This window comes from Protopterus annectens, chromosome 8.part0 (assembly GCF_019279795.1).
Source record: "Protopterus annectens isolate FY-2018-M chromosome 8.part0, PAN1.0, whole genome shotgun sequence".
Classification (NCBI taxonomy): domain Eukaryota; kingdom Metazoa; phylum Chordata; order Ceratodontiformes; family Protopteridae; genus Protopterus; species Protopterus annectens.
In genome coordinates, this window is record NC_056741.1 from 505593410 (window position 1) to 505619786 (window position 26377).

Consider the following 26377-nt stretch of genomic DNA (forward strand, 5'->3'; position numbering starts at 1 on the left):
TGTGTGTGCATGTGTATAGACAATGTTGTCAGGTGTATTGCTGTTTTCATAGGTTCCCCTGGAGGAAAGTCCAGTGCAATAGCAGATCGTTGGACGATTATCAGCTGCACAACTGTGGCCAGTGATAATGGCAACATATGAATGGCGAGTGATCAGATTCATAAGATATTTGTAAAATGTCATTGCAAGTATCATGTTTACAACAATGAGATGTTTATGTAAAGAATCACTGCTTGGATGCAAAATGGTTGTGCTAGAAGTACAGAAAAAAAAGTAATCAGACAACAACAAAAACTATCTGCACCACACAATGAAAAGCCAAAATACGAATAAAACCACCAGCTAGTATTCCAACAGCAAAAATTTAATAAAATGCTCTGATGTCTCGGCTCTTGCAAGCTTTCAAGGAGTATAACATTTTCAAATCACAACCTGCCTAAATACACATACCAATCACACAATTAAACAATTTACTCTAATTACATCACAACTTAATTAATTCATTAAATTAAATAAAACATCTCCTGTTAACTTTATTATTCAACCCATTAGGCGACATAGTATTAAATTTTAGAATATAAATTGATTCTTTCACCAGTAATTTATTCTTAAGATCATTTTCATCATTATACAATTTAATTTGCTCTAAAACAGTACCTTTAAGACCATCACTATTACCTGCATATTTTATATTAAAATGATTAGCTATAGCGCTTTCCTATTATTTCTGGATATATCTCTAACATGTTCTAACAATCTTGTTTAAAAGATCTTTTGGTTTTACCTATATAATATTTTTTACATGGACACCTGAGGGCATATACAATGCCCTCAGAATGACAGCAAAAAATATCCTTTGTTTCAAAAGTATAACCATTAGTCTGTCTGAAACTCTGAAGATGAAGCTGCATGCTTTACATTTACCACAAGCATTTGTGCTCAAGCTGTTTAAACCTCTCTGTATATTTTGCAGAGGAAATGTTATTTTTGATTTAACTAATAAGTCTTTTAAATTTCTCCCTCTTCTATAAGACATCGCAGGGACCCCTAATTTTTCCACAAACATGTCACTTAAACTCTCAATATATGTCCAATAGTCAACCAACACTTCTTTAAGTATAATACTAAAACTACTATATGTTGTAGTAAAATAAATATCTTTTTTTTCCAGTCACTTTTTTTAACATAATTTTCATACTGACTGTTTTCCCATTGTATTACAATTATATTCTTTTAAGAATTTTTTCCAACAATCTTTCAACATTTCTTGATCAAAACCTCTGCTTTTGAACATATTTATAGTATTCTTCATTTCCCTTGCATAGTCAATTTCATTATTACACAATCTATATATATATATATATATATATATATATATATATATATATATATACGTACAAATTCAACAAAAGGTATGGAGCTAATAGTGTAAGGGGAATGGAACTTTCAGCCCTTACAAATTGTACTCCATTTTCAAATTTCCTGTGTACTCTGGTGTAAACATTTGTATTATTACTGCCATCCAAAACTACAGCTAAAAAAGGAACAATTTTCCCCACCTTTAATCCAACAAATGGCAATCCAAATCTGTTGCTGCCCAACACTCTAATAAATCCATCTATTTCATATTCACCACCCTTACACAAAAAAATCAAGTCATCTATGAATCTATAGTATAAAATGACATTTGTGAAAAAATTCACTTCTATGCATGCACTCATTTTCAAACAAGCCCATGCTTAGGTTGGCGTAAGAGGGGACAAAAGATGCCCCCATTGCTGTTCCTTTCTTCTGTCTAAATAAATCTCCCCCAAAAACAAAATAATTGTTTTTATGACAAAAGTCCATTAATTCTATAACATATTCAGTCGTTGGACATTCTCCAAAAAAGAATCTGATAGCTTCCAACCCAAACTGATGACTAATGTTTATATAAAGGCTTGTAACATTTAATGTTATCCAGTACAGGCCTTGGTCCTATTGTATTGTTTGAATCTTATTAAAAAAATCAAATACAGCCTGTATATCAGCAGGCAACAGCTAAACTTTAGTTAATAAATAAAAATGCAAAAACTGACCTATTTTGTATAAAAAAATATTCCTTCCCAGACACAATGGGGTGCCCAGGGGGATTATTTAATGATTTGTAGATCTTGGGGAGATAGAAAAAATGTACTATTCTACATCCTGACACCCCAAACATATTCTTTACATCTTTGTTAGAAAAATATCCTAGTCTCCCACTTTTTTTTATAAGATCCACATATTTTTCAACAGCTTCAGTATACATAGCCATCTCTACTTTTTCATATGTGCTTTCATCATTCAAGTGTTTGTTACACATATTTATATACTGATCTACATTCATAACAACCAATGTGTTGCCTTTGTCAGCAGGTTTAAAAATAATATCCTGCTTGCTACTTTTTTGGTTAAATTCAATTAATTGTTTATAAATTCATTAATCTCTTTTTCTAATGCAAATTGTACCACGGTGTAAAAATGTTAAATTCCTTCATGTAGAAAAGGAAGAAGAAAATTACTTTTACATATTATCTTACTAGTATCAAACAATGTATATGCATTCACTTTCATATCTGAAAAGCATGAGTAAAAACTCTCATTTTGTGATTCATTAGAGAGTATACTATGATTCAAAACTGATTCAACAGTAAAATCTGTATTTTCAAGAAAATGTTTTAAAATATAATTTTCTAATAAACCTAAAAAAATCAATCTTAATTTCATACAGTCTGGGCATTACTGTTGGCACAAATTTAAGCCCACAGTTTAGTACAGCATATTCAAAATTATTAAATTTATAGCCAGACATATTAACCACATAGCTTTCACAGTCATTTGTAAATGACACAGTACAGAAAAAAAAGTAATCAGACAACAACAAAAAGTATGCCTATCTGCATCACTGATTCCAATTTATTTTTGATTTAAGATTTGATGCATTAAAAGTGTGAAAACTAGCATACATCAAATTTTGAAATTTTCACATATGTGATATTAATTACTTAGAAAATGTTAACATAGTTCAAACTTTAGAAATGCTACTATTATGCTTAAGTGATTATGTCGTTTAAGGAGGTAGAATGTCTGCTGAATCATTATTTAATTAATTATTCTCAGAATATTACAGTTTGTAAGATCAAATAGTTTCTAAGAAAAAAAGTATAATATTTTAAATAATCTTACCTTAAGAATAGATGTTTGAATAGATCACTGGTACAGTTAGAAGAAGATCATGGTCAAGTGGGGCCCTAGGAAGGGTAATGGATCAGGGCCCCACTCATACACAGCCACCTCACCCCCTCCATACACAACCCCCTATTCCAGTGTCCCATTACTTTGCTATTCATCTCCAGTTACCATAAACACAGTTCAAACATGTCAGTGTCCATACTTTTTTCTGCTTTACTTTTACAATGATTACAGATATTTGAATTTAATTTACCACTTTTATTTCAAATTTTATAGCACAAACACTGACAGACATTTGCTAAACAAAACAATACAGTTTCACATTAAAAACATTGAAATAGCATTGAAAATCACATTCAAAGAAAATGCATCTGGCCAATGGAGGATAAAATGTACCTTTCGGCTGTTTTCAAATCATAGGCCCCTTGCACACATTTTTAGAACCATGTAAACATGCAAGAGCTCTTTGATTTGCCTTCCTACCAGTATTTAATGATATTCCTTGTATAAGACAGCACCAGTTGTTAGAGTGTGTTTTCAATTTATAGTTTGAGCATTTTTCTAGTAAGCAATGAAACAAAACATATGAAGCAATAATGACAAAACTCCCTAATTCAGAACATTTAAATCATAAAAGGCCGCACAAACTTCTGACATTACAATCCACTATCAGCCAATATGCACAATCTCTACAGAAGTAAGTCATCTGAATAAGTCCACATTGATAAGATCTCTCACTAATGAAGAGGTTGGTGCTTGCAAATAACTTTATATTTCAGAGTTTCATCCACAAATGTAGTGCCTGATGCCAATGAAAAATAAACTGCTTATGTTAAATTAAAAAAAAATGGTAACCTGATAATATTGCGATAGAGAAGGGATGGAAAGCTGATAACAGATTCATAGTTACTGGACATCTTATCCAAAGGAAGACATATTCTGGACTAAATCACCCCACTCCCTTAAAGTACAACACAGTATCAGCAACCTATCTACTTGCTGTGGAATAGAACCCACAGCCTTCTGAATCACAAACAAGTATGCTACCTGTTGTGCTACTAGCAATGCGTTTTGCTTGTATAGCATGGTAGTGATACTATTTTCTAAATAAAACAGTTATATATTGTAAATAGACTTATCATTAGCAGCAGTGAACTTCTTTTCACTTGAAACTCACAATTCCAAGAAATGCACTGAAAACTCAATTCCTTGAAAAATGCAGCTTGGTAGTTGGGGTAGAGAATTGAGGCTATTGTTTTCTGTATATAAAGTGCAGGGCTTGAGCTTGATCAAATAGCTAACCACCTACTAGCCCTAACTAGGGCATTTCACACACACACACCCACACTCACACACACACACACACACACACACACACACACACACACACACACACACACACACACACACACACACACACACAAACTTGTATGCAAACCTACCATACCTCTTAACCGCTTAGTTCAACAAATCTAGACAAATCCTAAAATTATGAGTGACAAAGGTCCAAAAAATGGAACAGATTTTAAATATCGTTCTCATGAGCTTAGAAAGTTGATAGAATAACAGGAATTGCATTAGTATACATTTTTCTAAAGGATAGAAAGTCTGAATTTCAAATGTCTGTCATTATTTAGTGGCTTCAATCCTGAATGATTTTCCAGAAAATCACACATTTTATGGGGAGAGGGCAAAAAATATGAGGCACAAGTTGACATTTTGCAGGTATCTGAGCAGTTGAGAGGTAGTTACCTACCTCTCAGATATAAACACACACACTCACACGCACACACACACACACACACACACACACACACACACACACACACACACACACACACACACACACACACTGGTCCGCAGTCCAAATGTCTTCTTGTATTCAATTATTTGTACTTGCACACACACACACACACACACACACACACACACATACACAAACACACACACACACACACACACACACACACACACACACACACACACACACACACACACACACACACACACACACACCTCTTACTTGTCCATCTATGGATCTATGGTCCACAGTTCAAACATATTCTTGTATTCAAATTCCATGCACACTGAAGACAAAGCTGTAAACAACATGTCACACAGATGCAGAAGACACAGATGTAAACAGGCCTTACACACATGACAGGTATGTGGGAATGGATGCAAAGGGATCTCTTAAATAAGAATTCCCTTAAAAAATACATATTTTTTTAATTAAAAAAAAACCCAGCCAGCAGGCCCTCTCCCAGCTAGCAATGGCACCCACCCAGCCAGTGAGTCCTATGCTACTGCCTTGGGCACCTAGTGCTGGATCTGGTTCTGGTTACTGTACCCTAAGCTATGGGCCTCCTACTCCCTTTGATCAGACAGCTTCACAAAGCTAAGGTTGTCTTTCATGCAGGAAACCAGTTTGTAGTGCTTTGTAAAAGTGTTTACAGAGGACCATGTTGTTCTCTCTAGAATCAAGTATAGGATAACATTGGAAAATATGGTCTCTCTTCCTTTAAATAAAAATCACATGTACCTAAAAAGTGTTTAATAAATGAGCAACTGACTTTATAAAAGATTTTATTTCTCAAACACTTTTATACAAATCAGCCTTCATCAGAACTGAGTACAATTTAACATTAATCAATATTTACATACCATTTAAAAAATCACATAATCACAAGCACCAATAACAAAGTTCACCAAAAAATATGAAAAACAGATGAATAAATACAAATTAATTTAACAGTAAACAAATAACATTTTAATTTTCTTGTTTTTAAAACACTTTTAACATTATGGTGTTCATTTAACCCATGCAGTTTCCCAGCATTAAGCCTTCTTTGCCAGCTGAATTCTTTGCCCTCAAGATAAATATTCAAGTACCTAACCACATCATTATCAAAATTATCAGAAACTCTACCTAACACAAAAAAGAAAACTTCCTGATATAAATGCAGATAGAAGAATGTTTACCGAGATCATTTGTACAATCCCTGCTATTAATCGCAGTGATATCTTCACTAATTCTTTCATAACATTTTCTCATTGTTTTACCCACATAAAAAGAATTACAAATTTCACACAATATATAATAAGCCACAGCTTCAGTTTTACAATCATATATTGTAGAAGAATGTAATCTGTTTTCTTGTTAAAACAACTCCTACATGATCCACATTTAAACATACCTAAGCATAGCACACTAACATTTTGATGTCTAGAAGTAAGACATATTTCTAAATCTTATTTACATTTCATCTGCTCTTCTTCATAATGTTTGGATAAACACCCACTTTATTAATGCCATCAGGACAGCCATAAAACACTCTGTAGTTATTTCTAACTATATTTTGATATCCGTATTGTCAACACTGTCAGCAAATATCAATGAATTCAAAAAGTCATTGTTACTACCAGTGTTTTCAATACTTTAAAAATAAATCATTATCAGTCACAGTTTTTTCATTGCTATTCAAAATTGAAGGATATTTGTTGGCTCTATTAATAAAAATCTCATCCAAAACCTTATTAAGATACTCTTTCTCATACCATATTTCAAAAAATATTTTCTTAATAGACATTAAATTAGCATAACATCATTGCTCATCAGAAGTAAGCTAGGAAAATTTAATGGCATAAGATTTAACCATGTTATATTTAATGTGGGTAGGGTATCCACTACTTGAGTAAAAAATGAATTATGTAAATTAGTTTCCTACAAACATTTGACTTCAAAATCTTGCTACGTGTAATATCCATATCCAAAAACTGAATGTTCTGTGGCCACATTTTACAACTAACACACAAAAACATCACTACTAGAGATATGTAAGTCTAGAACACTCTCAATAATATCAGCAGCTGCATCAATGAGAAAAGAAGATGAACTACAAAACATTCACACAACTTAATATATCCAAAAGCAATTAAAACTTCAGTTTCAAAAGCCATCCACTTCACATTTATTTAAAACCAAGTTCGTAAAAGTGTGGGCAAAGTTAGACACCGTTACAATACCCCTAATTTATATATAAATACATTATTAATTGCAAAATATCTATCTCTCGATCTACCCATGTGTGTGTGTGTGTGTGTGTGTGTGTGTGTATACACACACACACACACACACACACACACACACACACACACACACACACACACACACACACACACACACACACACACACACACACACACACACACAAATATATATATATATATATATATATATATATATATATATATATATATATATATATATGGCTCTAGGATTTTTGATCGAAAGATCAAATGTCCTAATCCATTATCACCGAACATACTTTTCCGAAAGCGCTTTCACTGAAAAAGCGTTTACGGTAAAGTATGTTTAAAAAAAAAACAGCATTAAACCTACTTCTACCCAGCCCCCCACATCCTCCTACCTTAGTATTATCACTCCGTGGTCGCACTACAGTGGGGAAACGGGAATTTTCCCTTATCCGCACCATAGTACAACTGGCACAACAATCATACTTATTCAAAAGTGCTGCTTCGATAAACAGCACTTTCGGTTAAGTATGCTCGGTGATTTCTGCTTTGATGGAAAGGACATTTGGGGATCTGTACGGATCCCATATAGATATATATATATATATATATATATATATATATATATATATATATATATATATATATATATATATATATCACACACACACACACACACACACACATATATATATATATATATATATATATATATATATGTGTGTGTGTGTGTGTGTGTGTGTGTGTGTGTGTGTGTGTGTGTGTGTAGGTCCCCTTCACATGATCGACATTTTACAATGTTGACATTTATATGGCCGAGACCATATGACCATGGGGAACCAGCATCTCTGTACAGTGTGGAATGGAAAAATTTCCATTTCTGCACTGTAGTGTGATTGGTATATTAAAGTTACAGGGAATGTGGGGTGTGGACCCCCCATAGCGGTGTGCAGGGTAGCAGAGTTAGTTTTTTTCTTATTTCATTTGGTCTACTTGTATGTTCGACATTTCAAATATCGGTCCTATGGTCTCGGCCATATGGGTTTTGACAATGTGAAATGTCGATCATATCAAGTTGACATATATGTTTATATACCAGAATGCCACAGAGATCCAATAAGTGATCCAACACCTTTGGTTCACTATAATACCACAATAAGGCCAAACAGTCCAAAAAGTCAAAAGAGTACTTGCAGTAGAAACATATAATAATCCGCTGTGAAACTTTGTTCAGTCTCGAGTAAAATGTAACAATTCTTTGTCAATTCCAATGCAATAAATGTTCTCCAAAAAGCACCACACGAATACCGGCTAAAAACTGATTTATTAACGAAATGTCAATAAAAACATCAATAAAACTGCTTGTGTGGGTCCAAGCAACCCAATGATAAACCGCTACAATGCTGACTAGCATACTAGCATGCTAGTAAACAAACCATCATGATAAAACCAAACTTTTGTTGCACAATACTAAAAGTATGTTTTAAATGTATCAAGGACTTTTGAAATACATTTAAAATAACACGAACACGCTGTTACAGTTAAATGCTTTCACTCAAACCTCTTGAGCTTCTTCAGAACAACTCCGTCTTGGATTGTCCGTCTTTTAAAACTTCTTTGGAGCCAAATCGCCAGCTAAAATTTAAAGCAACAGTGTATCCTAATATTTCCCTTTTAGTAATATACAGCAATGTAAACAAAACAATATGTACATCTCATTCCTTTGTGTATCCATTACATAAAACTAATATTGTATAAAAAATACAATATAAACTTATTAAAACTTTATATAATTCCTAACAGTAAAACATTCATAAATGAAATAAATAATTCTCCTAATGACATACATGTAATGACATATAAAAAGAAATAATAATGTGTATCCCACACTTATGACCCTGAATCAGTCAACTAGCTAGAACTAACTATATATTTGTACTACTTAACTATGTATTAACTTCAAGTATTGCCTTTAATGAAATATTATCGTTAAGTCCTGGTGGAGTGGTGGCATCAATGAATATTTGCCATCATGCTTCACGATAATTTAAAACTCTTCTAATATCTCCACCTCTAGGGTCATTTTTGACCATATCTAACAACACAAATTTGAAATAATGATCATCACCGTTGGTGTCTATGTGTTTAAAAAGTGCACTTCTTTCATCTTTTTTCCTTATATTATAGATGTGTTCATATATATGCTTTTTTAAACTTCTTTCAGATTTTCCCACATAATAACTATAACATTCTTGACAGATGGCGATATATACTACCATCTTAGTATTACAATTCCCCCTGATGAACCTGATTTTAGATTTGGTAGCATTATTTAATATTATTTCCTTACTGTCAATAATATAACGGCACTGGCTGCATTATCCACATTTCGTGGTATGTTGGGTAACCTTTCTACATGTTTCATTACTGTGTGTATTCTCCTTTTCTAATAATCTTTTAATGTTAGCTCCCATCTTATACACTATACTTGGTTTGTCTCCTATTGTATTCCTTACTGTTTCATCACTGAATAATATATACCAATAATTCTTAATACTCTGTATAACATTCCTACTTTGTGGATTGTACATCAAAATAAATGCCCTTCACTTGTCTTCGTTTAATTTTGTATTATTCCCCACCTTTACATTGTTTCCTTGGATGAATTCATTACCTAACCCTAATAGTGGTTTGTATTTGGTATTCCAAAGACTCAGAACATATGTGTCCACATCATCCAATAATTTTTGTGGATATCCCCTTTCAAAAAACATATTATGTATGAAATTAATCTCTTCTACCAAGGACTTATACTCAGTAGTCATTCTCATAGCCCTTATGCATTGACCTTTATATATATTATTTTTTAATTTTTCAGGATGGCAGCTTTCATATGACAAATAATCGTTGGAAAATGTTTCCTTTCTAAAAATTTTGGAATGCAACTTCCCTCCATCTGTGTATATAAATGTGTCAAGGTAAGCTGTGCCAACCCTGTTATATGAATAAGTAAATTTCAAAAAATCACTGCTGTGATTAAGAAATTAGATAAACTCTAATAGTCCTTCTTGATTTCCATATAATGTAAATATCATCCAAAAATCTAACATAGTGAGCAATGTTCTCAAAATAAGGGCTGGAAAAATGAACAGAGTCTTCCCAATCAAGCATGACCAGGTTGGCGTAAATGGGAGCACAGGCTGCTCCCATTGCCACCCCCCCCTGGTCTGCCGAAAGTACTCTCCTTCAAAATATATAAAGTTGTTATCCAAAATAATATCCAACATTTCCGGTATTAAACTCACTTCATCCCATACAACTCCTGCATATTTTCTAATACTATTACCAAATGCTTCTAAACCTATAGTTTTAGGTATGCAAGAGAAAAGATCAATAACATCAATTGTAACGAATATGTAATCATCCTGCCATATTTGTGTGGGGAAGTTCCTTAAAAAGTCCCAGGAATATTTTACTAAATGTGATATATATATATATATATATATATATATATATATATATATATATATATATATATATATGTGTTTCAATTTCGCATCTATATATTTCCCCTTTGGATATGTCTAGATTTACTCCCAGATATAATAGGTCAAAATGGGGGGGTCCATAATATTTTTATGAATTTTCGGAATACCAACAATAGTGGTCATTCTTGGGCTCTTTACCTTTAAAAACTTGTATATGTGTTTGTTGATTCTACCATCAATCAAAAATTCCTCTATGTAACTGTCTATTCTCTGGTATGCTATATTGATTTCATTCAAAGATATAGTCACATAATTATCCGAATCATATAGTATTTGATGTATCTTGTTGTATACCAAAATGTCATATAATACTATCCCCCACCCTAATCCGGTTTCATAACCCTTATATTGTTGTTGGCCTGTAAGTTCTTTAATACCTCACTTTCCTCAGGGGTTAAATTAAATTCCTGGGCATCTCGCTTATAATCTTTGTGCAATCTATAAATATCTCTAGATACAATTCTCTCATAAATCTCTATTGTGGGATGTTGTACTGGTACAAATGTACTTGGAATTTTAAGCTCTGATTGTTGGTATTGCTCAATGGCACTGTTTGTATTGCTGTGGGTTTTACTGAAAAAGACAGCTAGATTTAACTTCCTAGTGAATTTCTTTAACTCCACTATGCTGTCAACCAGTGGGATCTTGGGAATGGGTATAAATTTCATTCCCTTGGATAGTAACGAAAAGTGTGTCTTGGTAATTTCAATGTTGGCATGGTTGTAAATACTGAAACTATTCCACGTGTAAGTTATACCATTAATAGCCATATCCACAGTTGAAATATCCCCTCTCCTTCTCCCCTCTGCTGCCTTTGGTTCTTCCAGATCCTTGGTTGGTATCTGTCTTTCTGCTGATACCTTTCCCCTTTGTTTCTATACGGTTCTCCCTGGGGGATGTGATCCTTCCAAAAATGTGAATTGACATTTCCATGTCTATTTCGACTGCTAGGTTTGTGAAAACGGGACTGTTCATCCACATCCCTCTCTTCAAAATTCTCATTTTTCATCCCCCAATAATAGACTTTCCTTTGCTCATAGTGCTCTACATCCCTCTTGATTTTCTTATGCTTCGTCTCACTCAAAGTATGTATGTATTTCTCAGCTAAAGAGAACTGATTGTTATACATCCTCTCCCACTCAGTGAAAAGTAAATCAGTGGTGATCTTCAGGTTTAAATCCTCAGTTTCCTGTATAAGTTGAGATAACTTATCATCATTATGTTTAATGATGAGTCTCATAAACTTAATCCCACAATCATCAAAAAACTGATTAAATTCATTAATAATCCAATCATTCAACTTAAACCCCATAGGTTGTTTGAAAAATCTTAATCCTTTTGGAACAATTTTCATTGATATACATTTGTGTAAGTAGGCATTATCTACCTTAACACTATTAATACTTTTAATTTTTTGTCCAACATAAAAATCATATCCTTTAATGTCCCAAATGATCCATTGTCTTTGGGATTCATAGCAGATCGTGTCACAGTACTATCAAAATTGTAACTAGTTTCTATAAATCTATTAAATTTATTGTAGCCAGAGCCTTTTGCTTGTCCATCATTGCTAATAGAATGTAATTGTTGTTTAGATGTATTTACAGTACCTTTTGTATGATGTTCCTGTTTTCCAACTATGTTGGAATAAGTTTTAATGGGAATATTTTTAGGTTTTGCACCCATCCATTTGAATTCATCCTCAATATCATAAATGGAAAAGTCAAAAGTGCAGTTGGAACCTGAATGATTATAACTGTGCAATGGCTCAGTGGTGTTATAAACATAATCCATGTCAATAGGACAGTCTTTCTGCATTTGACCTTGACCATTCGGTATAGGAAAGCTGTCCAATAATGATTCCAAACTGTCAGTGGTCCTGTGTTGTCTTTGGCCAGTATTTGATGCTTTAGGAGTCAAACATTGTAACTTCTCTTCTTTCTGTATTCCAGTGGTTGTCCGCTGTAGTTCATTGGAACTTTTGAGATGCATACATCTCTGAGCTGGCACTTCATCAGTAATATTTGTGGAATTACCAAGTTTGGCCTTAACAAGATCAAAAAGTTTTCCCATGTCCTTTCTAAGACTCTTCATCTCCTCTTTCAATGATTTTATATCATCCTTCTGGGTCATTTCCACATCAGGCGTTTTGTCACCGGTGTTCTCCATGGTATAAAACAACTTGAGAATAATGGTATAAAAAGTACTAAAAATACCAGAATGCCACGGAGATCCAATAAGTGATCCAACATCTTTGGTTCACTATAATACCACAATAACTCCAAACAGTCCAAAAAGTCAAAAAGAGTACTTGCAGTAGAAACATATAATAATCCACTGTGAAACTTTGTTCAGTCTCGAGTAAAATGTAACAATTCTCTGTCAATTCCAATGCAATAAATGTTATATGTTTCAATTTCACATCTATATATTTCCCCATTGGATATGTCTAGATTTACTCCCAAATATAATAGGTAGAAATGGGGGGTCCATAATATTTTTATGAATTTTCGGAATACCAACAATAGTGGCCATTCTTGGGCTCTTCACCTTTAAAAACTTGTATAAGTTTTTCTTGATTCTACCATCAATCAAAAATTCCTCTATGTAACTGTCTATTCTCTGGTATGCTATATTGATTTCATTCAAAGATATAGTCACATAATTATCCAAATCATATAGTATTTGATGTATCTTGTTGGTATATGCCAAAATGCCGTATAATACTATCCCCCCACCCTTATCTGGTTTCATAACCCTTATCATAAGTGCGGGTTACACATTATTATTTCTTTTGATATGTCATTACATGTATGTCATTAGGAGAATTATTTATTTCATTTATGAATGTTTTACTGTTAGGAATTGTATAAAGTTTTAATAAGTTTATATTGTATTTTTTATACAATATTAGTTTTATGTAATGGATACACAAAGGAATGAGATGTACATATTGTTTTGTTTACATTGCTGTATATTACTAAAAGAGATATATTAGGATACACTGTTGCTTTAAATTTTAGCTGGTGATTTGGCTCCAAAGAAGTTTTAAAAGATGGACAATCCGAGACGGAGTTGTTCTGAAGAAGCTCAAGAGGTCTGAGTGAAAGCATTTAACCGTAACAGCGTGTCCGTGTTATTTTAAATGTATTTCAAAAGTTCTTGATACATTTAAAACATACTTTTAGTATTGTGCAACAAATGTTTGGTTTTATCATGATGGTTTGTTTACCAGCATGCTAGTATGCTAGTCAGCGTTGTAGCGGTTTATCATTGGGTTGCTTGGACCCACACAAGCAGTTTTATTGACGTTTTTATTGACGTTTCGTTAATAAATCAGTTTTTAGCCGGTATTCGTGTGGTGCTTCTTGGAGAACATTTATTGCATTGGAATTGTTACATTTTACTCGAGACTGAACAAAGTTTCACAGTGGATTATTATATGTTTCTACTGCAAGTACTCTTTTGACTTTTTGGACAGTTTGGCCTTATTGTGGTATTATAGTGAACCAAAGGTGTTGGATCACTTATTGGATCTCTGTGGCATTCTGGTATTTTTAGTACTTTTTATACTATACATGTATGTATATATATATATATATATATATATATATATATATATATATATATATATATATATATATATATATGGCTCTAGGACTTTTGATCGAAAGTTCAAATGTCCGAATCCATTATCACTGAACATACTTTCCGAAAGCGCTTTCACTGAAAAAGCGTTTATGGTAAAGTATGTTTAAAAAAAAAACAGCATTAAACCTACTTCTACCCATGTGGGGGGCTGCACCCCCCCACACACCCTCCTACCTTAATATTATCACTCCGAGGTCACACTACAGTGGGGAAAAGGGACTTTTCCCTTATCCGTACCATAGCACAACTGGCACAACAAGCTACTTATCCAAAATTGCTGCTTCGGTAAACAGCACTTTTGGTTAAGTATGCTCGGTGATTTCTGCTTTGCTGGAAAGGGCATTCAGGGATCTGTACAGATCCCATATATATATATATATATATATATATATATATATATATATATATATATACACACACACACACACACACACACACACACACACACACACAAACATATATGTATATATATATATATATATATATATATATATATATATATATATATATATATATATATATGTGTGTGTGTGTGTGTGTGTGTGTGGGTCCCCTTCACATGATCGACATTTTGCAATGTTGACATTTATATGGCTGAGACCATATGACCATGGGGAACCAGCATCTCTGTACAGTGCGGAATGGAAAGATTTTCCATTTCGGCACTGTAGTGTGATTGGTATATTAAAGTTATGGGGGGATGTGGGGGGTGGACCCCCCCATAGTGGGGTGCATGGGGGCGGAGTTAGTTTTTTTTTATTTTTCATTTGGTCTACTTGTATGTCCGACATTTCAAATGTCGATCCTATGGTCTCGGCCATATGGGTTTTGACAATGTGAAATGTCGATCATATCAAGTTGACATATATGTATATGGGTTCCTATCAGCATTTCAAATGTTGAAAATGCCGCATTTAATTTAATCGAAATGAAATGCTTGAAATTTCAGAAGAGTGAACTGATAGAACACCGATTTCTTTCCCAGGGAAAAAATTGATCAGCCGTCATCAGAGTTTGCTATTTCCTCCACTGAGGTGTGGTCTCTGGGTTAGTATATTTAAGTAGGGGGGCTGTGGGGGCACAGCTCCCCATGTTGGGGTGTGTGGGAGTTGAAGCCCCCCATTTCTGTCAGTGTTTAAAGTATTGAAAAAATGTTTTTGTTTGCACGGAACACTAATTTCTTTCCCTGGGAAAGAAATCGATGCTCCGTCAGTTCGCTCTTCTGACATTTCGAACTTTTCAGTTCGATTAAATTGCATTCTGCATTTTCAGCATTCGATATGCTGATATAGACCCATATACATACATACATATATATATATATATATATATATATATATATATATATATTTATATATATATATATATATATATATATATATATATATATATATATATATATATATATATATATATATATATATATATATATATATATATATATATATGTATATATGTATATATATATATATATATATATATATATATATATATATATATAGGTCTGTGTCAGATGATCGAGTTTTCAGAAACTTGAAATTCATATGGTCAATTCCATGTGATTAAGTTTTTAAAAACTTGAACATCAAAAAAAATAAATAAATAAAAGACATAAAAAAACACAAAAATCTACCTTTTTATCTTTTTGCATGGGGACAAGCCCACTACACTCCTCCACACACCCACTGCAAATTAAATATACCAACTGCAAAATAAATATACCAACTATGAGATTACGCTACAGTGAAAAAAAGGGTAAATTTCCAGATCCACACTGCACCACGATTAACATTCAAAAGCTTTGTGTTTTCAAAAACTTGCTCATATGGTCTCAACAATATGAATTTTGAGTTTCTGAAAACTTGATCAACTGAAAGGGACCCCATATATATCTATATCTATACCCATATCTATATCTGGATATATATATATATATATATATATATATATATATATATATATATATATATATATATATATATATATATATATATATATATATGTATATATAAATAGAGAGATAGATACCACTACATCCAGTAAAATACAAAATGCATTAATCTTACTGGAAATAAAATTTTTGACTGAGAACAGAAAACATCTAACCATTCCAATACCTCTTTCATGGGGAATAACAGTATGCAATGACATATTGTCCATAGTATCTATAACCAAGTCTTTCCAGTAATCATCCAAAAACTTCAATTAACTTTAAACAATGTCAAGAATCTCTAATGTAAGACAAAATACTGCATTACAAAAGTCAACTTTGAATCTGAATATATTGAAATCTCTTCATCTTTAGACCCCCTTTAGAGATTATTGGTCTAAATGGGGATCAGCTTGATTTTTATGAACTTTAGGAGGTGTCAAAAACATTTAGCCAACCTGTAATGTTTAACTTTCAGAAAATCTGTTGTAAAATAGTCTATATCATGCCTATATAACAATTCAGGAAACAATAAATCAATATATTTGTATGCTATGTTCACAATACCACAATCAACTTTAACATAACTATATTCATCTGCTAATATATCAGATATTTTAAAAATCTACCTGTCTGTGCCCTTTATGACTATATGACCACTTTATTATCCTTTCTTAACATAACATCTTTCAGCCTAACAATATCTAGTAACATAGGTAGGAATTGTTCTCAAACAACCATGTCAAGGTGGAAAAAAATATATGATTGACTCACCCTAAAAGTTTTTAACTCACATACACTCATAGTACAAAGGGAAAAAAGCCTTCAGATTAAAAAAAAATAATCATATGAGCCTGGTGAGCTGGTTCAACTGAGACAGAGTAAGCTTCTTAAGCACAAAATTGATATCCCAATTAGGAGGCACCTGTTTACTAGTTGGACAAGTATTTAACGCCACTTTCAAAAATTGTTTAATTTGAGCAACATTAGAAAGGTGGGATCTACAGACAGGCAAGCAGAAAAGTCTGATAAATGTTTCTTGATAGAGGAAAGCAACACATTGGACAGAACCAGAGGCAGGTGCAGAAGAGAATCTTGGTTCTTTGACTGGCACCAACTAGAAAATCTTTTCTACGTGTAAATATATGAATGTGTACTAACAAGATTTATCACCTCTTTAAGTACCTGCTGCATGTTCTCAGGAAAAAAAATATGCATAACATGTATAGCACGTATCAAAGTTCTATCACTGATCCAGTTAGCTGAAGATATTCTAGACTGAGGTGTATTAAATTTAGCCAGCCTTATGTCAGTAATCCAGTCTGTGGGGATGCTTAGGATAACTGTCCTTTGTCAGACTTGAAAAGAAGTGAAAACCACTGTTGCCTTAGTGTAGCAAGAAGGAGTCACCACCACAATATTTGAAGAATCCTTTGAAATCATTAGAAGAACTGTAAATATTAGTGGAAAGGGAGGAAAAGCACTCAGGAACATTCCTTTTCATGTGCATGAGAAAGCATCTGTCTTTCAGACCTGTCTTATAATCTATTTAGGTATCTGTTCTAGAGAAAAGCAAACAGTTCTAGCTGAGGTATTTCCTCACAGCTAGATCAGTTGCTGTAAGAAGACCGCAGCATGAAGGTTCCATTCATGAGTGTCCGTCCTGTTCCTGCTGAGCTTGTCTGCAACCAGGAATTGCTCTGATGATATGTACAAAGCTGAAAAGTCAAACCAAGATGCGTCTGCAAAGAGAATAAGATTTAGTACCCAGCTTTTTTTTACATTCCATAATATTGTGGTGTTGTCTTTGTACACTTTCAAGGTCCTGTGGACCACAGATAATGTAAGGCCTTCAAACACATTGTTAACTGCTAACAACTCGCCGAAATGTATGTGCTTCTATCTCACAGAGCTTGGATATTATCCCCTTTTTGAAACTGCTCCCTAGAGCAGGTCTTAAGTATCAGTTGTGAATAACTGGAGAGAGGTTTTAAGGGAGAATGGAACACCTGGATTGTATGCTATCTAGTCCACACAACTTCTACTCTCTGTCTTTTCACATCTCAGAACTACAATCTGAAAGGACAAAAAGTGCAGGTGCTGAGTCTGGATTGATATGTTTTACCATTTAATTTTCTTCATGTATAGTCTGGCCAAGGGGAGCATGAGAATCATTGATACCATGTACCACAGAGTCCTGACAAACTCACTTATGGATGCATGGTTTTGACTACAGAAAATCAGGCTGCACTTTTCAAATATGTCTATTTTGTCTTGGAGAAGAAAGACTCTTCTGAAATCAGAGTCCAACAAGCATCACCATAAAATCATTCAGAGATATGCGATGAGAGAAGACTTCTGAAAGTTGATTTGAAAAGTCAGACTGAGTAGAAGTTCCTGAATGGCTGGTAAAGAATCTTGACAGCTGGAGAAAGAGTAAGCAAAGATGGTAGAGGGGGTGATTGGGAGAGTAAACTGGAATACAAAGAGCTTATATGGCAACTAAGGTTGGACGCTGCAAAATGGCCAGGGCTTAATGACAACATGAACTTGAGCAGTGTTTTGAGCCAAATTATAATAATACAACATAAAATTGGTATATTCACATACTTAATACACTCCCAAAGAATTGATTCATACATTTTTTATTATTTTGATTTTTTTATATTTATTCATTATTTATTATTTTTTACTTTTTTTTTCTTCATACTTATTTAGTATTCATTAGCATTTATTATCTTGATTGCAATATGATTCATTTAATGTTTTATTGTTGTTGAACAATGTTTAGCAAGAAGTTTATGTTTCGAGCCTTTATGTATATGAGAAATATTATGACAAGGCTATTTAACTGGTTTTACATCTAGCCCTTTTAATACCAAGCACTTGCAGGTGATATTTTATCAATTAGTTTTTAACTTAATTGATCACATGATTTTTTTTAGTATTTAAATAGGAGCAGTTGTTACATGGTGTTCATCTTGATAAAGCTCAGTATTGCACTGAGCGAAAGTGCTTGAGGGATTTGTTACTGTGTGGTTTTTATCCAATAAATTTGTTCGTTGGATTTCACCTACTGGATTTTCCTTTACCTTCTTTCTGCTGTGGACTACATTTTTTGGTTTCTTGGCTTCAGTTGGTCATTTGTGTTCAAAGATAAGACTGTCATCTATATCTGGAAATATGTGAATTCCATGAAGTCTGCAATAAGCATTGCCATGAGTTAGGCATTTTTTGAATACCCTTAGTGCAGTGAAAATTCCAGATGGTAAAACAGAGGACTGATAATGTAAGCCATATACAGTAGATCTTAAGAAAACCCTGACATGTTCTGCAATGGGAATGTTATGATAGGGGCCTCTTAGCACCATCTCTACCATGAAAGCTAGATTGGGAGTTACAGGTACAAGATATTGAAGAGATACGACTTTAAGTTAGGAATCTAAACAAAAAGATTTAGAAAAGAAATAAACAGGGGCCTTTATGATCTTACTGTTTGGAGAACTAGAACATTTCTGGAATAAAATCTTTGCCTAAGAGAAAATAGAGGAATCTGGTTCCCTGGACAAAATGGAATCCCCTATAAAAGAGGGAAGAATTCCAATTACCAAACATTCCTGCACTGGCTTACCTTCAGATCCAAACTGTCTGAAACATTCTGATGCCACAAGAGAGAAGTTAAAGTCTAAAAGACATTGAAACGTTACAAGTTTGGGGGGGGGAGGTGTGAGATTTAAAAGAAGCAGATAATCATCCTGACTGACACAACTGTCCTTGAATTTTAGAGGCATTTCATTTATTTTCTTTTCTTTTAAAGCCTCCTTTCCATTGCTTTTAAAAAAACTGTATGCTGGTTCCTTGTTGCTTAAAATGTTTATTGAAAAAGGGAGCTGAGGAGAATGGAAATTAGCATTTACTCTGAAAAATCTAAGATACTGCATTAATCATTCTTCCAGTTGCATCGCCCTCCTTAAGCACCTCAGCTGTCAAACAGCACCTCTTTATCTAAGAAAGAATTTAAACTTTCAGATTTAACATCATCAGGAATATTTTAAGAATGAAGCCAGCTGAGCAAGGAGTAGGAGCTCTGGAGGAAGAATCATCAGCATCATACATACACTTTAAAATATGTTTAGCCACATGGGAACCAGCTGTCGCAGGAGCATGTAATGAATTATTTACCTCAGAAATAGGATGGTCAGACATTGTCGTCTACATGTTCTCAAAGGATAATAATAAAAATGTATAATTCTGAAAGCTATAGTAGATGAATACATTTTCTTCTCAAACATATCCAATGTTTTCCTATCCTTGGGAGATAGAATGGGGCTAGTTGCAGTAGCCTATTAAACAGAAGCAGATTTGGGGAGAGAAATATCTGCTGTTCTGATTTAGGATTAGAAAACAGGTACTTGTGTGGCAGCGGTACGTTGTATAACTTCAGATGTGTTGTAAGCAGGAAACAGACCATCAAATAGGCTTGAAGCATAAACATGGCAATTTCCTCACTGATGCAATGACACCCCCAAAAGTGCAGTTTCCAAGCAAAAATGTTGACATAAAAACACAGGTTTTCCATATAAAATAATATCTTCCCAGCTCCTTAACATTGCTAGCCAACCAGCCATATCTTGTTCAATTTTTTATTAAGATTATTTAACAGAATTACAAATATCATAACAAAAAACACAATTTAAAAACATATACTGTTTAAGAGCCAACCAACAATTTCACAAGACCCATACATGGAACACTCTCTTTGGCAGCACAAAAGCTCTGACATTTTTCCAACTTCATCTGTCTTTTTGTGGAGGTCTGACAGTTGGAGTGCATGGAAGGCACCCTTTGCTTTGTGAACCTGACAAATAACAGGGGGTAGGACCCATGTAGTTTAGTTTGCTGCATCAGTGATCTCTGTTTATTCAGTTTTGGTGAATGAATGCATCCCTCATGTCTGTTATGCACCCATAACCTGTGTTTGAATCAGCAGCTACTCATACAGATGAGGACATGTATCCAGTTGCATCGTCACACTCACAAACAAACTGTGTCCACAGAGTAATTTAAGGATCACAATTTTGAGCTGTCATTATTGTGAAAATCAGACATTTCCTTTTTTCAACTAATTCAAGATGCAGTTACCCAAAGATGATAACATAATGGTTGGTGTGTGAGAACAACAACCTACAATGTCTGGGGAAAACAGTCCCTTTGCAATTATCCAAACTGCAATGGCATTAAATTGCTGTTGCTGCATTTGCAATTTTGAGCCACTAGCACAGCAGTTCATGCAGAAGACTATTGCTATGTGCTGTTTCTTGTGCCCAGGGTACAGAGTTTGATTCCTTCCTCCTCCTTTTGCCTACTGTAGGACTATGAGCAACTCATTTAAATAGATCATGATCCTGGGTCACCACTGAGTAAGGCAAGTTGTGTCCACTGGGTTCACCTGATAAATAAATACACTAAGAAACAGTATAAAAAGTGGCAAAAGTGTTAGGGCTATTAGTCAATTGGAATTGAAGTTTTCAGGTCTTGGCAATGACAATGGGTCATTTGCAACAATGAAATTGAAACAATGAAGGAAGAATAAAAAAGTATGATTGATTGATTCATTCATTTATTCATTACACCTACTGTGGCTGTTCTCAGGGAGCCTTAGGAATATTATCATCTTAAGGAGCTTCTTCAGAGTCATGCTGCTCTGAGGTGGAGGCTTGGGGGGGTGTGACACTGAGATTAGTAGGTCGAAAATTATTACGACTTGACTCCAATATTCATTGTTAAAAGATGTGCACCGTGGTATGGTTTCTTAACATAACCGTCACAGATAATTAAAGAATTCATTACATTAGTTGCAAAATTGACTTCCTATGTACTCTGAAACTTTATTGTTTTGGTAAGTGCTCATACCTGGAGGTGGTTTTAAAGCAAAACCATTAGGTTTTTTTTTTATTTCAGAGTACTGATATATGCACTTTTTAATGCTGTCTAGCAGTTTGTCTTTATCAAGATGCAGGCAAAATATAAATGAGCTTTTTTTACATCTTGTTCAGAAAATTATACTAATGCAAAATGTATCTTATTTCCACAGCACAGTAAGTACAAACATCTGTTGCAAGTTTTAACATAAGAAGTGTCCAATTAAAAAGGTCAAACTATGCTCACAAACTTATTTGGTACAGGTCAGATCCCCACCTTTCCTCACAGCAGAGCAATTCTGTGAGCATGTCTGTTGGGGTGAATAATATCTGTATAGAGCTTCTGAAGATAAAACCATGTCTCCCACCATAATATATATTATTTTTCTTCCAGTAATCATCTGATGTCACATTGTACTACCTCACCATTTGTCACTGCTTACATTTTAATATGTAGAAGCCAAAGACAACAGATAACAAGATTCCTAGTGTAGTCTGATATGCAGATAATGAATTGTTTGCATCAAAGTAATGTACACCTACATACTCTGGATTCTTGAATGAACGCGAAATCAAAATTTTGAGGCAGTCAATTTTTGCAAATCTAGTCTTGTACCACACACAAGACAGAATTAAAAAGTGTCGTCTGCATGGTAAGTAAAACAATTGTTTTAACTTGGGATTCAGCAGGAAAAAATATTTATTTTATAAATGATACCATCTATGTAAAATCTTCCATATTGCAACATTTCTGCTTAGTTAAAGTTAAATCCTCTCTGTGTTATTTGACTGAAATTGTGGCACTCAGTCTACATCACAAAAGTTAAAATATGCAAAGTCAGAGCTCCTAAGTTTGATCAGAAGTGAGTAGCGAGGCTAACTCAGTCAGTAAAGTATAAGACCCTTTAATTTTGGGGTTGTGGGTTAAAACCACTCACTGGGCAATAACACTGGAGTTGGGGATTGATATAATTACAAATATGTTTACCTCACATACAAAGCTATAAGTTTTGATTTTCATTTTTGAGAGGAAATTGTATACGCTTAATATGGCCCACAAGTGCAGTTAGACGAGGATTTATATATGAAGTAGTAAAATCAACTTTGCCACTTCAAAACCTTAACTTAAAATAACGTGCTTCAAGATTTTGTTCATTCTAGGCTATAAACAAATTATCCTATAAGTTGTTAGGATATCTGGATAATATCCATATGGGGTACTACAAGCCATTTGAGAAATCAGGCAATGCAGTGCTTTTCATGAACTGGCCTTCAAAGTCTGTCTTAATAGAAATGTTCAGTTTAAATCCCTAGAAATATAAGTAAACAAGATGATGATAAGTTGTATTCACATGTAAGTCCCTCATATGAAGGCAGAATAAACACCTTCCTTTCCCTTCCTTGTATACATTTTAAGGATAGAATTGAGCTAAAAAAGAACAGTTTAACCTTTGAATTTATGTGGATTTCTTTGAATTTATAACTAGCTACTGTGCAGACTATTTTCTTCTAATATTTCATCTATATGTTGATTACCATTACTAGACTTTGAATGTCAGTCTTTAGCAGTTCTCTACAGTCAAATAAACAACAAGATTAACTCATTTAAAATGCAGTTTTGGATTTTAAGAGAAGTTTGAAGGAATTTTAATATCATTTAAACAGAGCTACGAGTTGAGCAAACTTTACAGTAGAGTGTCTATTCATAAAAAAAAAATTGTAAATGAAAACATACTTCTTTTAGGAATAATGCCTGGATTATTCCATTTATCATTTGTGTATTTTGATGGCATGTATTTTAGTGAAACTGAGTTATGCTTTCAAACTGCCCAGCATTTAAAATGGTATTAAGATTGGATTAATGTTTTAAATCAGTTGTCTGACTATTTGGCATGATTCCAACAGTTCTATTCTAGTTACTTCTTGTTCAGCAATAAAAAAACAATTTAGATAGTATATGGCACTTACCATTAACAACTGACATATCTCAGTGATGTAATGATTCAGTATTAAGTGAAATCTCTGCGACCAGTATTGTTCGTGATTAGCTTATCACTGTTGTGTGTCAGTCTCATAGCTGGATGCACTCTTTCTAAACTGAGAGGTCCGGTATTGTGTCACCTCTTACCTGTCACACTGCTCTCTCCAGGCTCAACTACCCAGACTGGGTTCCATTTTCCACATGTTGAAATATTAGCAGTTTAAAGCTGCACTGAAAACAGTTTTTTTTTTTTTTTGAAAATGTATAACACGAGTATCCATCTGTGGAAAACTGTGTGATGAAACTGACTGATATGCTTCATCAGGCACACTGAGTCTTGTTTCATTTCCTGTCACATTCTGCCAGACTCGGAATGCATTTTAACAGCTATACTTAACTTACAATGATTTAATTTCAGTGTACTTGTGAAATTATGAAACACTGTCTTGGATGGTCTTTTTCCACCTCAGGTTTAAATAAAACAAGTAGAGAGAGAGAGAGGCAACACAGTGGTACAGCAGCTAATATCCATGCATTATAGTGTCTCATTCCCTGACTGAGTGATTGGCAGGGGTGTGCTATAGGTAGAGTCTTCATGTTCTCCATGTGCCCATGTATTTTTGCTGGGTGCTACTGCTTCCTCCAAAATCTCAAAGATGTGCCAGTAGGTGAACTGGCAGTCACAGAAATTGTAAATAGGTATACAATTATATTCTGAAAAATGAAAAAGGAGAAAGAACCACACTGGAAGCAAAATAAAACAAATAGCGTAAGCACTTTCATTTCTTCAGAAGAAGTTTATGTATATTCAGTAAACGAAAGCGCTTACGCTATTTGTTTTATTTTGCTTCCAGTGTGGTTCTTTCTCCTTTATCGTTTTTCAGAGTGTGTTTTGTTTTCTTGAGTTTTCTAGGTATATAATTATATGTTTGTGTGTGTGTGTGTGTGTGTGTGTGTGTGTGTGTGTGTGTGTGTGTGTGTGTGTGTGTGTGTGTGTGTGTGTGTGTGTGCGTATGTGTATGTGGGTGACTGTGTGTGCATGTGAGTGTGTGTGTGTTTTGTATAATCATCCCTTAGAGTCTTTTGCTAATATATAACAAAAATAAACATGCACACTCACACATATATGCATATACATTTACACACATGCATCATACAAATATCACACACACAAAAACATACACAAATGTCCAGATAGATGCATTTCACTATAATCAGGATTAAAGTATTAAAACCTAATTTTGCTAGGTAAGGGCATTAATCATATCAAAGCACAAGGAGTGTTTTATCATCATAATAATGCATACAGTCTGTTCCCTGTTCTCTTCTCTCTCTCTCTCTCTCTCTCTCTCTTTTTAATACTTACCAGCATTTCTGAGTTTCTTGTTTTGCATAACAGAGAGAATCACAAGGAGATTTCCAAGGATGTCCACAATGGCTGTAAAGAGTGTCAAACCAGCTAAAAAAATTGTCAACCCTTTTGATATTTTATATGCTGGAAAAAGACTAAAATTACTAGCAGGGAATGTGCATTTAGTGCAGGTAGCATTTATGTATTGAGTATCCATAGCAGGGCTCACTGATAAAGTTATTATCATTAAAATAAAGGAAAATGATAGCTTGCAGCTTCTTTATAGTTTGGTCAGGCGACACCTGAGAAACGTGGTCACTAAATTACTTTGAGAAACATCAAAAGCGATTTATAACATGAAGGTTAAAGAAAACACATTGTGTCCCTTTAGAATATACCTCATGCCTTTCAAGGAACAATAAATAATGTAAAGGAATCAACTACGTTTGATCTACAGCAACACATTTTATATATAATAATATTTTCATTTTTCCTGTTTAACGAGACAAGGAAAAACAGATGAATTAGTGAGAAATGGCTCATAAATACTCTTAAGTCATCAAGGTAGCTGAGATTATAAAAATATTCTACTTTTGTTGCAGTCGGAAGGGAAGCACAAATGTATCTCAAATTTGCATTTGTCTGAGATCTTGTAATCCTGAATATGTTGCACTCATTTTCATAATGTTTCCATCAAGAGAATATTTATATGTGACTTTAGTTTAAAGTCAGGCTTAAATAATCAGA

At 33.8% G+C, this 26377-nt stretch overlaps 1 protein-coding gene across 1 annotated transcript in view; it reads right to left on the bottom strand.

Annotated features, from left to right (window-relative positions):
• LOC122808286 (melatonin receptor type 1C-like) overlaps positions 1-25847 on the bottom strand; it is a 40801-nt gene extending 14954 nt beyond the window's left edge. The window contains exon 1 of the mRNA XM_044079250.1: positions 25646-25847. Coding sequence (XP_043935185.1) covers positions 25646-25847 — 202 coding nt within the window. The remainder of the gene's footprint in view (positions 1-25645) is intronic.
• Positions 25848-26377: the final 530 nt, after the last annotated feature.